Raw genomic sequence first — 15,594 nt, 5'->3', positions numbered from 1 at the left:
AGCTGACATCTGGATTAAAAAATACATTGTGTACTGGATTTGCTTACAGTTAAGAATAGAGGTTTGTAAAGATGAATTTTATATTTGTTAACTGGTTTACTGGATTGCCACACCTGGATTAGAAAAGGTGTTGCTTATTGAACTTTCCAATATTTAAAAATTGAGCTATGATATGAAGAGTTTTATATCTGTTAAATTAAAAGTGAAGAAATACTGAAAGTATGGATGATTTAAGGCTACAGGTCTCTTCAAGTAAGTTCGTGAAAAGCTGTTGTGTGTTGCTAATCACCGAAACCTGGTTGTACCCCACTATTCCAGACATTGTTATTGAGATGGACGGTTTTTTATTACATCGTCTGGACAGAGACAGAAATGTGGGGAAGTGTAGAGGAGGTGGAGTGTGTATGTTTGTTAAAGAGACTTGGTGTAAAACTCAGAGGTTATAACACGTCACTGCTCTTTGGAGCTGGAATATCTGTCTGTTAGATGCAGACCTTCTACCTTCCACGGAATTCAGCATTGTTATTATTCTTGTTGTTTACATTCTGCCAGACGCAAATGCAGATTTGGCTCTGGACTACCTGGGTGATGAAATTGGCAACTTGCAAAGCAAATTTCCAGATGCTGTATTCCTTATTGCAGGAGATTTTAATCATGTAGATCTTCGTGTGGTCCTCCCTAAATTCTATCAACATATAAGGTGTGCAACTAGGGATCGAACACCTTGGATAAGGTCTACACGAATATTGTAAATGGATACAGGGTATTACAACTACCACATCTGGGCCAGTCAGATCACTTGTCCCTGCTTTTAGCCCCGGTATATTCCTTTGAGAAAACAGGCGGGTCGGTAGTCAAGGCGGTGAAAAGCTGGCCAGAGGGAGCAATGGAGCAGCTAAAGGACTGCTTGAACGCACAAACTGGGAAGTTTTTGATCATCCTGATCTCAACGAACACACGGCTGCAGTGCTAGGGTATATGGCACACTGTATTGATACTGTCACGGTGGATAAACGAATCCGGTGTAACCTAATGAAAACCTTGGATGACCGGGAAGGTTAGACGCTTGTTGTACGCAAGAAATAAGGCTTTTAAGTCTGGGAATGATCTAGATTATAGTGCTGCAAGAACAAACTTGAAGAGAGGTATTAAGCAAGCTAAGGCCGAATATAAGAGGAGAATTGAAGACTGCTTTCTCAGTAATAACATGAGGCAGGTTTGGCAGGGGTTCAACAACTAACGAACTATAAAGCAAAAAGGTCTCTTTGGATGGTAGTGCGGTGGTGGTTGAGGAGTTGAACAATTTTTTGCTCGATTTGAGATCCATCAAACTGAAACTGTCCCTTTGCCATCATTTACTCAGCAGAGCCTCCCTTCATTGTGAATGAGCAGGATGTGAGGCAGACAATAGAAGGCGGTTGATATCCAGAAAGTCAGCTGGGCCCACTCAATTCCTGGTCGTGTGGTAAAAGATTGTGCTGATCAGCTAGCTGGGGTGTGGACTGAAATTTTTAATCGATCCTTGACACAAAGTGTGGTTCTGTGTGTCTCAAGGCTTCCACCATCGCTCCACTGCCTAAAAAGTTGCCCACAAATGGTCCTAGCGACTATAGGCGGTGGCACTAACTTCTATCTTAATGAAGTGCTTTGAGAAGCTAGTTGAAATTATATTATCTCCTGCCTTCCTGATTCCTTTGATGGGCTTCAGTTTGCTTACAAAGAAAATAGATCAACCGAGGATGCAATTATTACTGTGCTTCATGGCCTTATCCCATTTGGAAACACCAGGGAATTATGTAAGAATGTTGTTTGCAGATTTTAGTTCTGCTTTCAATACCATCATACCGCACAGATTAATAGCCAAGCTCAAAGATCTAGATTTTCCAGATTCTATTTGTTTATGGATATTGGATTTTTAACAAATGTCCACAAAGAGTTAAACTGAATGATTATATTTCTACTGTCAAGACACTTAGCATTGGCACTCCAAGAGTTGTGTCCTTAGTCCACTACTGTTCTCCATTTATTCATCAGATTGCACAAATAAACATCCCAACAATAAGATAATAAAATTTGCAGACGATACTACGCTTGTAGGACTTATTTCTGGGGATGATGAGTCTGCATATCGGGATGAGGTATTACAGCTATCCCACTGGTGCAAAAATAATAATCTTCTATTTAACATTAAGAAGACCAAGGAGGTTATAGTGGACTATAGGAAAAAAGAGCAGACATTCAGCCACTGTATATAGAGGAGTTCGTGTGGAACAGGTGGTTGAATGTAAGTATCTCGGGACCATCATTACAAATGACCTGACCTGGAGTGCAAACACCGCTGCTTTAATTAAGAAGGCACAACAACGGTTGTATTTACTAAGGATTCTTAGGAAACAACAACTGGCTGAGAGTCTACTGACTACCTTCTATCAGAGTTCAATTGAGAGTATATTATCCTACTGTCTCTGTGTATGGTTCTCGAGCTGCACAGTGGCAGAGAAAAGGCAATTCAGAGGGTGATTAAGATGGCCCAAAACATAATTGGCTTCTCACTCCCTCTTTGGAAGAACGGTATAGGAATAGATGTAAGAGGAAGATATTTAATATATTGAATGACTCCTCTCATCCGGGACATCAGCTCTTTGAACTATTACCATCGAGAAGGAGATTCAGGGTATTAAGAACAAGGACGACTAGATTTAAGAACAGTTTTTAACCAAGTGCAGTTTTGAGTTTGAATGCAGGGTCATAAGATTTTGTGGAATTTAATGGCTGAGAGTAATGGGGTATTTACATTTTTAAATTGTATAGAGATTATTGTATGGTCTGTTGTGTTTAATTTTATTTTTCTTTCAATGGTGTTGTCCAGTTTTACTTGTGGAAGAGCACCTCATTTCGTTGCACCCGCTTGCGAGTGTAATGACAAATAAATTCTTATGTCTTATATTTGTCGTGATGAAGGTGGGAAGTCACTTTCTTAGTGATTTTTTTTCTTTCTCCTTTTAACTCTTTCTTTTATTTGTTTTCTTGCACTTTTTATTTTATTTTTTTTATTTTTAGTTTGTTATTTTTTATTATTGTAGTTAAACTTTATAATAAAACACATAAAGTGCAAATTTTAATTCCCAGTAAAGGATTTGAACTCCATAAAATAATGTCCATTATTTATATCTTATATACCTCAATAGGACAAAAATTGTCATAGGATGCTTCTCTGTATCAATATAATCAAATACTTCAATGAAAATGACTCTTCCACAAATTTCTGTTTGCTGTCTAATTTTTTTCCCATTAAGGATACTGAGATATTTTGCATATAGAACATATATTCAATAATTAAATTATACATCCTTTTCCAAGGATAGATGTCTTATTACAGCTGACCATGTTAATATGGTTATAGCTATATGAACTTGTATGACATGCTGGCATTTTAAATCTTATTTTCTTTGAACATCCAATATCACAAGTTTTTCTCATTAGCACTTTACTTATATTATTGTAATTTTAGTGCCTGCTTCTCAAAAAATTAAATTGAAATACTTGGAATTACTAGCATAGTAATACGCCAAGGGTGGGATGCTACTGGTTCGGCCCAATTCTATAGAACCAGTAGCTCTGAAGAGCAGCATACACTGAATCAGTTCAGTGCAATGATCTTTTGGTCATCCATTTGGCCTACCTGCTTTTTCAACCTCAGCTGCTTTGTGTGACACAGCTGAGGTTGAAAAAGCAGAAAAGAAGATTTTCAAATGCTGCTGCGCGCCTGCGCGCAGTGCTTGTCAGATGTCCGGGCAGCACAGTTGATGTTTTTTGCAATTATTCTACCCATACACACACAGCACATGTCAGGCACGTGTGTGTGCAAAATGTACTCTGACCGAATTGGTAGTAACACCAGTTGAATCCCACCCCTGTAGTACGCTCATTTATTTTATTAATTTTTAGATAGTCTTATTCCAAGTATGTTGAACAACAAAGTTTAACATCTAGTTTTAGTTATATATGGGTTCCAACACACATGGATGATTACAAGAAAGGAAAAGGTAGTTAAATGACCACAAAGTCTATTTGTTTTCTTTATTTGAAACATTTATATAGCTGTCCATTTTTCAGCCAGCTCCTAATCTAATATTTAAAATTAACGTAAACATGCAAAATCATTTTAAAAATTATAAAACACAACTAGTGAAAACATAAAATATTCAGAAAACAAGTTACAAATCTTACCTGTAGGGACCAATCCATACAAGTGACAACACGATGTTTAGACCAATGCTCATCATAAAACTGTCGGCTGAAGGAAAGGTTGGCTCCAGCTTGGACATCACTATATGTATTTGAACGAGGATTATATCACTACTTAAAATTAGAACTGACATTTTAAAATAATAAACTGTTTTGCCAATAATTAGTTCTCATTTTTTCATTTCTCTACTACATTCCCTTAGCTATTTTAGTTTTTCTGTTTCTTAACCAGATGACCTCTCGGTCTGTCCCGTCCATAATTTAAATCAAAGGAAAGAAATAGGCTAAGAATAAATATATTACATCTAAACCATCTAAACAAGTGGAAAATAATGGTTCTACATTTTTTAGTTTATTTAGGCCATTGGAAATCACAAATAATATTGAACAACTGAGATAAAAATCTATATAGTTTACTTTCTTAATTTAACTTTAACTTCCAACATTTCTTACATATGTAGTTTTCAGAATATAGAACAGGTTCAAACTGGCTTAGTTGTGATGCTGGGTTTCACATTATATTAGCTAACACATGAATTTTATATAGAAAACTGCTATAGAAGATGTCACATATTTGTGCATGTTGTGAAAGTTGTTTATTAATTATTCAACAATATATTATGATTTGGAACAAATTAACAAGCAAACCAGATTACACAATCTTTCAAAAATTGCAATTGGACTCTGGTTACAATTCCGAAAATCTTGCAGTCAGCATTATAATTGAAACTGGTATTCCCAAGGACACTAACAAAAGAAAAGTTGACTTCTAATTTCCTTCCTAGGGAATATTTTGAACAAATGCTGAGTGTTTCCATATAGATTCAGAAGTTTTACATGTTATATAAATTATACACAAAACAAATCATGGCTCAACATCTGAAGGATCTGAGGAAAAAAAAGAACGGAGAAATATGCCAAGTATAGTATAGATGGTACTTGGCTCAATAGTAGCTGTGAAAGGATCTTGGACTCTTAATAGACAATCATTTAAATATGAGCCAGTAGTGTGCTGAAGCTGCCAAAAAAGCCAATGCAGTCTTAAGTTGTATTAATAGAGGAACAGAATCAAAATCATGTGTGTTAATACAACTTTATAATGCCTTGGTAAGACATTTGGAATGCACATTGCATCCAGTTTTGATTGCTATGCTGTAAAAAATGATAAGACACTAGAAAGAGCATAGAAAAGAGCAACAAAGATTATTAGGGGATTGAAGGCAAAAATATATGAAGAACAGTTGCAAGAATTGGGTATGTCTGGTTCAATGAAAAGAAGAACTGGAGATGACATGATAGCAGTGTTTCAATATCTATGGGGCTGCCGCAAAGAAGAGGGAGTCAAGCTATTCTCCAAAGCACCTGAAGGCAGGATAAGAAGCAATGGATATAAATTAAGGAAAGAAGCAACCTAGAACTAAGGATAAATTTCCTGACATTTAAAATAATTAATCAATGGAGCAACTTGACTCCAAAAGTTATGGGTGCTCCAACACTGGAAATTTTTAACAAGAGATTAGACAACCATTTGTCTGAAATAGTTTAGGTTTTCTTGCTTGAGCAGGAGTTGGAATAGAAGACCTCAAAGGTCCCTTCCAATTCTGTTATTCTGTTAAGTTGTAGAATACTGGTTTCAATTAGAATAATGAAATTATGGTGGCACAGTGGTTAGAGTGCAGTACTGCAGGCTACTTCTGCTGGCTGCTGGCTGCTTGCAGTTTGGCAGTTCAATCTCACCAGGCTCAAAGTTGACTCAGCCTTCCATCCTTCTGAGGTCAGTAAAATGAGGAAACAAATTGTTGGGGGAAATATACTGACTCTGTAAACTGCTTAGAGAGGGCTATAAAGTCTAAGTGCTATGCTTTTGCTAATGACTGGAAGATTTTGGGACTTGTAGTCTAGAACCTACTTCCACTTTGGGAAGATTGCATTAGCTGGTTTCCTTTTTAATTTGTTCTAAATTATAATATTTTATTGAACAATTAATAAAAAACAATCACAGATGCACAAATAGCAGTTTTCTATGTTTACAGATAAACACACTTTCTAGAATATATCATTGAAAGAGCAAAAGTGATATTTACCCTAATGTCATGTGCCTTTAAGTTTAGAGTCTAGAAAATATAGTTGATTTAGATCAGTATTTCTCAAAGTTGGCAACTTTAATATTTGTAGACTTCAACTCCCAGAATCCCCCTTAAAGTTGTTAAGTTAGAAAAGCACTGATCTAGATGAAAGCTGGTATGTTCATTTATTCTCTGTTTCAATATGTTACAATAAGATTAAGATAAAGACAACTGCAAACGTTAAAAGCCTCTAGAATTAATGAAGAGGATCCAGTAAATGTGTTTTATTACATTATTGAACTCAGAAAGTTTATCACTACAGATGTATTGAACACTGAGGTATTGCTCTCTGTAAGTCACAAATTACCATTTTATTTACTGACTGGATTTAAAAAAAAAAAGGAGGAGAGTACTGACCCATCTTTTTCCTCTACATCCCGGCCACTGTAGTCAAAGAAAATGTCTGAATCTTCAGCTAGAGCTCGCTCAATCACACGTATTGTCCGGTCAAAAAATATAAGGAATTCTTCTGAATGTAGAATCTGTTGCTTTTCTTCCTCTGTCAATTCTCTAGGAGGAGCTTCCAAAAGAATATTGGCACCATTAAACATACAAGCATTTAAATATTTCCAGATGAATCTAAGTCTTCAGAAAAGAAATGAGATCTTCCTATGAAACCTATAGTGAAATTGGTAAGACTGAATGGTTTGCTGCCTTCTAAAGGGAAAAAAAATGAATTCATTAATATTGCACTACATAATCCTAAAATGTGGCTTCTATACCAAAGACATCCTATATCTTGCATATTTATTATTAAGGAGAAGAAAATAGTTAAGATCACACACACACAAAACCCTTCACATTCAGATTTCAGGAAATATTTTTGACTGATGCTCATGAATCAGGCAATCTTGGAAAGGCAGTGAAACAGGCTTAACAAAAAAATAGACTTAAATGCTTTTTCAATCCAGAAGCCATCTTCAATTTCAATTTCTAAACCAAACAAATCCTAAAATCTTCTTAAAATATGAAGTTGAGCTTTACTCCTGATGGCTAAATGTAGTTTTATTGGCAATAAGTTGGAAGTACCATAGTTTGTTGATGCTTTCTTCGGAGATTTTTTTTCTTTTTTTTAATTTTTCTGTCTGGGATTTAGAGATGACTTCCTATCCCAGTATTAACAAGGCATAACAACAAGGTGGTTGTTGTTTTTTCCAAATTAAATGAGGGTCAGATGTGTGCTGATACCTAACTAGGTTAAAATATTCTTAACTGATTAAAATGCATGCTTTGCTCTATTTATCATAAACAGAAGTTACATAAAAAAAAGTTATTGAAAAAACATTTTATAACATTGGATCTTTCTGATTATTGAAAACTCATCGTGCTCAATTTTTTGAAAGTATTAGAAAAAAATAAGTTTAAAATACAGGGACCAGATTGATGCATTAGAAAAAATATAAAGGTTATATTTAGTATAGATAATATTTTCCAAAATGTCATTACTAATGCATGATAATAAATTATGGACTGAAAAACTGAGTGAAGATGGAATATTTTTTAGTATTCCCAATGTAATACCAAAAAAGAAACCAAACCTTTTCTTATTATGTCCATAAACATTTTCATCCTTCTTCTTTGCTTAATACACAAATTAAATGTAAAGGCTCCTTACTACATTATGTTGATTTAGGTCATCCTAAAGCAAACAATGCTCTAATATCTCTTTTGAATTATGTCTATTACGTTTGAAATAAGACTAAGTGAATTCTATCCCATATTCCTCGTAGATAATTTTAGATGTGCAAATGGGTAATAGTCATAATTGCATTATAACATCAGTGAACCTATGTTCAGCATACCAATTAGCACCAATCTGAATGGCTAAAGGCAGATGAAACAGAAAAAGAAAGTTGCAGAGAGCCTTCGCCTAAAAGTGATATTATTGATAGGGTTTGCACTTCATACTAAACCATAATGCAGTTTCTTAGATTTTGACATAGCACAACGTGCAATTCTAAGATTGCATAGACATAAACCAGAGCTTCCCAAGCTTTCATGCTTCATGGTACCCTTAATTTCTTAGTAGTTTTTTACGTAGTGCCTTAGGTGGCAGATGTCAAAGTATCGTATTTTCCTCAAAAATTTAAAACATCCCATAGTGCTCCTCTGAGTTCACTGTGAGCACAGTTTGGTAACTGTGGTTGTAAAGCATATTTCATAGTTTAGTATTAAGTGAATCAAGACACTGTACCTTTTTCAATAAACTATATTTGAACACAATCAATGTATGCAATACACCTACGAAAGTATAATTTCAGCCTTAGTGATTGGAACATTAACTTCACCACTTTGTACTGCTTTTAAACATGAAAAAAACCTGTAAGAGAAGCATAGAATAGAATTGATAAAAAGAATTGATAAACCAATTCTGTTTAAACATTTTGGCAAAACAGATTTTATTTTAATGGCACAATCACTGCAAACAACAGGTATCCAGAAATTAAAATTAGCTATTATTATGTATAAACATGAAAACATATTTGTTTTAGACAATGAACAAAATTTAAATAAGAAAGAAAACTAAAATTTGTGCATGATCTGGATGACTGAGAATCTCCATAGACATTTAATATATAGCCCTTTTAAAATACATGTTATTCTCTAAGCATGAAATCATATGCTTTTTGAAGACCTCAGGCCATGAGGTTTTGCGGAAACTTGAAAAATTACCAGTAGTACCAATCAATACTGGACAAAGAAATCTGACTTAGGATTTAGTAATTTTCTATATTTTTATTCTTTTTACTATTCAAATTGCAAAGGATAAAATATCAAATGTAGCAGATAATATTGCATAGAATCTCACTTTTAAAAAAGAAATGTCCAGATTTTTGTTTCACATGTTTACTCTCTTAAAAAAAACAACCCAAATTCTAATGTTTTGAAGTAGCAAATTATTTTAATTTGGATGAAAATTTTACAGGGGAGTTGTAGAATCTTTCAAAACCAAGAACTGACCCAGCTTAGCTGCTTTGAGAAATGTGAATGGTACTGCTAAATATTAGAAATTAGAAATTCTGCAAATGTATTTTTAAAAATGTATTTTGCTATGCATGGAAAAAGAAACATAACCATGCATTTAACTTACTAGATACAAATTTTCAGGAAAGCCCTTAATTCAGAATAAATATTGCTGAACCCAGTAATAGCAGGAAACATTAATCAAAATACATGTGTTGCTTCTAACATGCTTGTAAACACTGTTGCATTGAACCAAAAACAAAAGTTGTGAACTCAGGAAAGGAAGGGTCTGCGTGATGGAATTATGTGATTAAAAACATTAAGAAAACAGAAAAGTTTAGTTAATGAAGCTTCCTCATAATTATTTATACGATAATCTATTCCTATGTATTTGTGGATAAACTTTTAGATGCACAATATTCTCAGTGACATGAAACTAATCTTTTCCATTTCAAATGTTGGATGGCTAAGATTATTCGAGAAAAAATACTCTGTGCATGTAGGTAGGCATTTTTATAAGATTGCTGATTCTTATGTTCCATGTTCAAGCAATGAGAAATCATCAATAAGCCCAGATTTTATTACCCTGAAATAAATTTCAAGAGAACAAACTACATGTTTCACTTCTCTCACTGGATTAGATTTTACGGGATAAACTTTTCTGAAATATTGAAATGGTACAAAAGGAATTGAAATGGTACAAAAGGAAGTGGCAGCTAACTGAAACCCAACCAACTTCCAGTGTCAGTTTCAATTTATTATTTTCTTTTCAGTTGCTAAAATATTAACATCCTCACAAAGTACTGCTGTCTCTGATTCAACTACCAGACTTCCTTTTTAAACCTGTGGTCTGAATGTCTCAAAAACTATTACTACCAAAAAGAAAAGAAAGAAGGAGGGGGGTGGATTTTACAACTATCATTCGCTTGAGATCTGGCTTAGGAAGACAAGAAGAGGAGCCAGGGGCAACACAAAACACTTCAACTAGACTAAACTATAACAAAAAAGAGATGATGTTAGTTATGGCTATCCTTCAAATACAGCTGAGGTATACATAGAAGTCATTTGCAAGCCCGTGAAAACCTAAAATAAATATATATCTTTCAGGAGTCTATTTAACTTGGCTTTTAAAAAGCATTCACTCATAATTCACTACGTCGTCTTCCAGAGATACACGAATTATGGTTGCTTTCATGTGGCAAGGAGAGGAAACTTGACCCAATTCTCAACCACAGTTCAGCAACTGAGTATAGTTCTTCTGTTTTAACTAAGGTTATTGGCGTCTCTGCTGATAAGACCTGCATTTAAGTGAGCAGAATATCTTTAAGTGTAAATTTAAATTAATAGAGTTCAGGAGTACCCACACTAGTTAGTGCTAAAGGCAAAATATAAAATCTAGGAAACTACTTTTTATCTGTTCAGACCCTTTGTCCACTCACTTTAATCTGACCCATAACCACTCTCCAGAATCAAAAGTTCTCCACACTAGTGGAATCTACTTAATCTTTTTTAACTGTAATGTTAAATCTAGGAATATATTTGCTTGTTTGATTTATACACTACTCTGGCAAGCAGTCAAGCTAGCCAAAGAAAAATAAAATATAAAAAGTTAATGGAAATTAACTTGTATAGTGGCATAGATATTAAAAGTATCTCAAGTCGATAAGCCTGTCATAGGAAATCTGTCTTCACAGGTTTCTAAATGCTTACAGAACTCCCAAGAAAGTACATTTCACAGGCAGAGCAATGAGAAGAAGATTCTCTCTCTCATGTGTCAGAAAGATGGGCCTCTGACCACGAGGCATATATTAATTTTAATAAATCTAGACTGGAACATTCCAAAAAAATACAAAAAAACAAAAAACTCAGTGCAATATATTTCTAGGCTTAGCAGAACTCAGATCATTCAGCTAACTTGTTTTGATCAATGATCAAAGAAAAAAGGTAACATACAAGTCAAAGGATTTTAGACCTTGTAGTTATAATGTTAAACAGACAGACTGACAGACAGACAGACAGACAGACACACAGAGAGAGACCTGGCTACACCCAGTTATACCTGATACAGCAATGGAGTTGACAAGTCGAGTCATTTATCACTCTGATAGATATGGCGACTCCGATAAGAGCAAGGGAAGAGGACTCTATTTATATACACAGTGACTGGTGTGTTAACAGCAGAGTAGTTTATATGTATTGCTCCCCAGATGTGGAGCTGATGACTGTCACATGTAGGCCATTTTATCTGCCTAGAAAAATCACTGTGATAGTTATTATAGCTGTTTATATTCCACCTGATGCCAATGTCAATGCAGCGCTTTCTAAGCTAAATGACATCATCTCCAGGCGGCAGCATACTCACCCAGAGGGTGCTCTTGACATGGCCGAAGACTTCAATCAAGCCTGTTTAAAGACAGTTCTCCCTAAATTTGTGCAGTATGTGCAATTTTCCACCAGAGGGAAGAACACTTTAGACCAGTGGTTCCCAAACTTTTTCAGTCCACTGCCCCCTTGGTGCTACAAACTCATCCTCAGTGCCCCCCAGCCAGGGGTGGGATTCAAATTTCTGTGGGTGTGACCTAATTTGAGGGCGTGGCTTGCTGGTCACGTGAGTGGGCATGGCTTGCTGGTCACGTGACTGAGTGGGCATGGCTTGCTGGTCACGTGTCTAGCTGGTGTGGCTTGCTGGCTGGGCGTGGCTTGCTGGTGACATGACCAGGTAGATATGGTTTGGTGGTCATGTGACTGGGTGGGTGTGGCCAGGTAACTGGCAAACCAAATACAAGTGGTCCTCACTTAATGGCCAGCTGTTTAGCAAGTGTTCTAATTTATGACTGGCCTCCCCAGAGATACTTGACCTGTTTTTGGAGTTTTGACAGCCATGCACCCCCCCACACACACACACTCCCTTCTAACCCTGCTGGAGCAGGTCATTGCACTAGAATTGGCAAAGCATCTCTGATTAGATTCTAGTAGTGAATAGAATCTAATCAGAGATGCTTTGCCGATTCTTGTTTATTTGTTTTATTTGTATTTCTTTATTTTATGTTGCTGAATTGCATTGACATGTGTGTCCCTTCTTGTGCACAGCCCAGAAGCTTTTGTGATTCTTTGCAGCAAAAATTACTGACCTCTGGCTTTGCTCTACTTTTCAAACGTGCCACCACTGCCACATTCTAAGTGCTTGCCCTGCAGGTCCATCCCATTGAGCCCGCTGCACCAGAGGGACCTGCCCAAGCAAGTCCAAGCGGAGCAGTGCACCAAGTCAATGGGGTGAGCCTGAGAGAGGGAAAGAGAGAGAGAGAGAAAGAGAGAAGGAAGAAAAGAAAGACAAAAGGGAAAGAACAATAAAGGGGCAGACAAAGAAAGGGGGGATGGAAGGAAGGGACAGAAAGAAAAAGAAATAAAGAAGGAGGGAGGGAGGAGAAAGATAATGAGATATCTATTCTAGTCCAATCACCTGCTCCAGCAGGGTTAGAAGGGAGTGTGTGTGTGTGTGTGTGTGTGTGTTCTCCTTGTAATTTACCAGTACATTTTGGTTTTGCCTTCTTCAGTATTGGCACTGTAATACATTGGGAAAAAGTAATTTTTTAGGATGGAGATCTGGTCCAATGGATCCTGTTTAAAGCCTCAACAAAATGTGAGAGCTTCCTGATAGTCTTGACCATGTTTCGTCCACAAAATCTCTTCGAAGTCAAAGAGGTTTCAATGTGGAAAAGGGCCTCAGTCTAACTAGGCCCTCATTTCAATCTGATGCATCAGGTGTCTCTCCCCCGCCATCTCTCCCTCCCTCCCAGATGGGCTTTGCTCTACTTTCCTGATGTGCCTGCGGGGCCAGCACTTCAAACATAGATGGATGGATAGGTGGATAGAGAGAGAGAGAGAGAGAGAGAGATGTAGGTCGGTTGGTCGGTAGATAGATAGATAGACAGACAGACAGACAGATCTATATTGGTAGGCAGATAGGTAAGTAGGTAGAAAGAAAGAAGGCAGGCAGGTAGATAGGTTGTCAGGAAGGCAAGCAGGCAGGCAGACCTTTTGGATGGATGGACAGACAGACAGACAGACAGAATGCGACAGCGGTGGCACTTTGGGAAAGAAGAGCAAAGCCAGAGTGACTTTCCCAATGTGCTGCCACCACTGTGTTCGACGCCATTGAGCCCCTTGCACTGCTCCGGTGCAACAGTCAATGGGATGAGCCTGCGGTGCCAGCGCCTCAAATGCCCCCCTGCCACCTCTTAGTGCCCCCCCTTCAGCAGCCACTTCTGAGCAGAGCCTGTCCCAGCTCCCGTAATCCCCGACATTGCTTTGCACTGACTTCTAAGGCTTGGCCCACCAAGCAAAACCTCCCGACACTCGACTCCACCAAGAATGCTCAACATGCCAAAAGGCCCGCCCTACATAATTCCTGCGACACAACTACGAGGCGGCACATGTGCTTTTACCTCGCTTCCTTGGGGAGACCTTCCTCACAGCTGGCTTGACCCAGCCCATGTGGGGACCTATTGCGGCTCAGTGCAGGCAGCGCTTCCGGGATGGGAAGGGTAAATCCCGTCTGCAGCACTGTGCTGATCCCCTGTGCCTGCAAAAAACCTCCAGCCGCCACATTTTTTTTTTTTTGGTGTGGCTGGACTCCTCCAGCGCCCCCTGCCACCTCTTAGCGCCCCCCTAAGGCATCCCACTGCCCCCCAGGGGGCAGTACCGCCCACTTTGGGAACCACTGCTTTTGACCATGTGTACTCTTACCTGAAACAGGCATATAGAGTAATCCACCTCCCCCACCTGGGTACCTCCAACCATCTTTCACTTCTGTCATGCCTGAAGTATGTCCCTCTCAGGAAAAGAATTCAGCCAGTCATGAAAATGGTTAAAATCTGGCCAGAGGGTGCTCTCAATCAGCTGCAGGACTGTTTTGAAACCACCGAGTGGAGTGTATTTAAACATCATGGCCTGCATGAATACACTGATGCCGTACTCTCTTACATCAAAATGTGCACTGAGAGTGTAACAACGGACAAGTGCATCAGAGTCTATGGGAATTGTAAACCCAGGATGAAACACTTCTGAGAGCCTGGGATTCTGCCTTTAAGGCAAGGGACAGGGATATGTATATAGAGAGGCCAGGGCAAACCTTAGAAGAGGTATTAAGATGGCAAAACAACAATACAAATATAAGGTGAAGAACCACCTCCTAGCAGATAACAACCTGAAGCAAGTGTGGCAAGAACTACAGCACCTAACTAAGTATAAGGGCAACATGAGGAACATGGTCAATGCTGATGCCTCATTGATAGAGGAGTTGAACATCTTCTTCGCCTGCTACAAGGTGAAAAGCCCAGACCCTGTAGCCTCTGCCTGCCAGCCTTCTGATTCCCAGCCACTTACCCTATGTGAACATTAAGTGAAAGCTGCACTGAAGGCTGTGAATCCCAGTAAAGCTGCAGGTCCAGATGGAGTGCTGGAAATAGCGGTAAAGACTTGTGATGATCAATTAGCAGGGTCCTGACAAAGTTCTTTAACATATCCCTGCAAACAGCCTGTGTTCATCATGCTTAAAAACAGCCACAGGCAGAGGCAGTATTCAGCCAGTAGCAAAGATTTGGCATGGGTTATCGAACTGGTAGTAAGTTCTGGCTGGCCATACCCATGAACCGGTTGCCCAGCCGCTGCTGGCTCGCTTGCCCTGCCTGCCCGATGCTCTCTCACCCTGCATGCCTGACGCTTGCCCCTTAAGTTATTTCTTTCTTTTTCCCCCTCCTGACAATCAGCTGTTTATATGATCAGCTGTGCCGGGATTCCTCTTGGTGAGGCCCAAGAAGGCAAAAAATGGAGGGAGGGGCTCATTCCCCCACTTTTGTCTTCCTGAGGCCCAGAGGAGCTTCTCGGAGAAAAACGCCCCCCCACAAGGCTCTTCTGAGGCCAGGAAGGTCCCAAAATGGAGCATGGAAGGGTGCTGCATGCCCCTCCCATGCTTCATTTTTTTCTCCCTGAGCCCCAGAGGAGCCTTCTGGGATAAAAACACCCCCCCAGAGGCTCCTCTGAGGCCCAAAAGGTCCAAAAAATGGGCAGAGGGTGGCTGCAAAAAACAATTCCCACCCAGTCACATGGCCACTCCCACCAAGCCACACCCACAGAACCAGTAGTAAAAAAAAAAATAATCCCACCATTGGTCACAGGTGACTAAATTATGTATGCCAGAGTTGGCTTCATACAGGGCAGTACCAGTATGTCGTCTCTAATGAATCCTTTGAAGTTT

General features: G+C 38.4%; 1 protein-coding gene across 15 annotated transcripts in view; it reads right to left on the bottom strand.

Moving 5' to 3' along the window:
- Positions 1-15,594, bottom strand: part of DYNC1I1 (dynein cytoplasmic 1 intermediate chain 1) — a 274,890-nt gene that overhangs the window by 94,264 nt on the left and 165,032 nt on the right. For all 15 annotated transcript variants that reach the window (XM_087915831.1, XM_087915837.1, XM_087915838.1 and 12 more), the window contains 2 exons: positions 6,732-6,894; positions 4,231-4,330 (listed from right to left, as the gene is read on the bottom strand). In XM_087915831.1, the coding sequence (XP_087771957.1) occupies positions 4,231-4,330; positions 6,732-6,894 (263 nt within the window). The remainder of the gene's footprint in view (positions 1-4,230; positions 4,331-6,731; positions 6,895-15,594) is intronic.

Source organism: Pseudonaja textilis, chromosome Z (genome assembly GCF_049901715.1).
Source record: "Pseudonaja textilis isolate UNSWEBS1 chromosome Z, rPseTex1.2, whole genome shotgun sequence".
NCBI classification, from domain to species: Eukaryota; Metazoa; Chordata; class Lepidosauria; order Squamata; family Elapidae; genus Pseudonaja; species Pseudonaja textilis.
The sequence above is the reverse complement of the archived record's forward strand: the minus strand, read 5'-3'. Positions and strand labels throughout refer to the sequence as shown.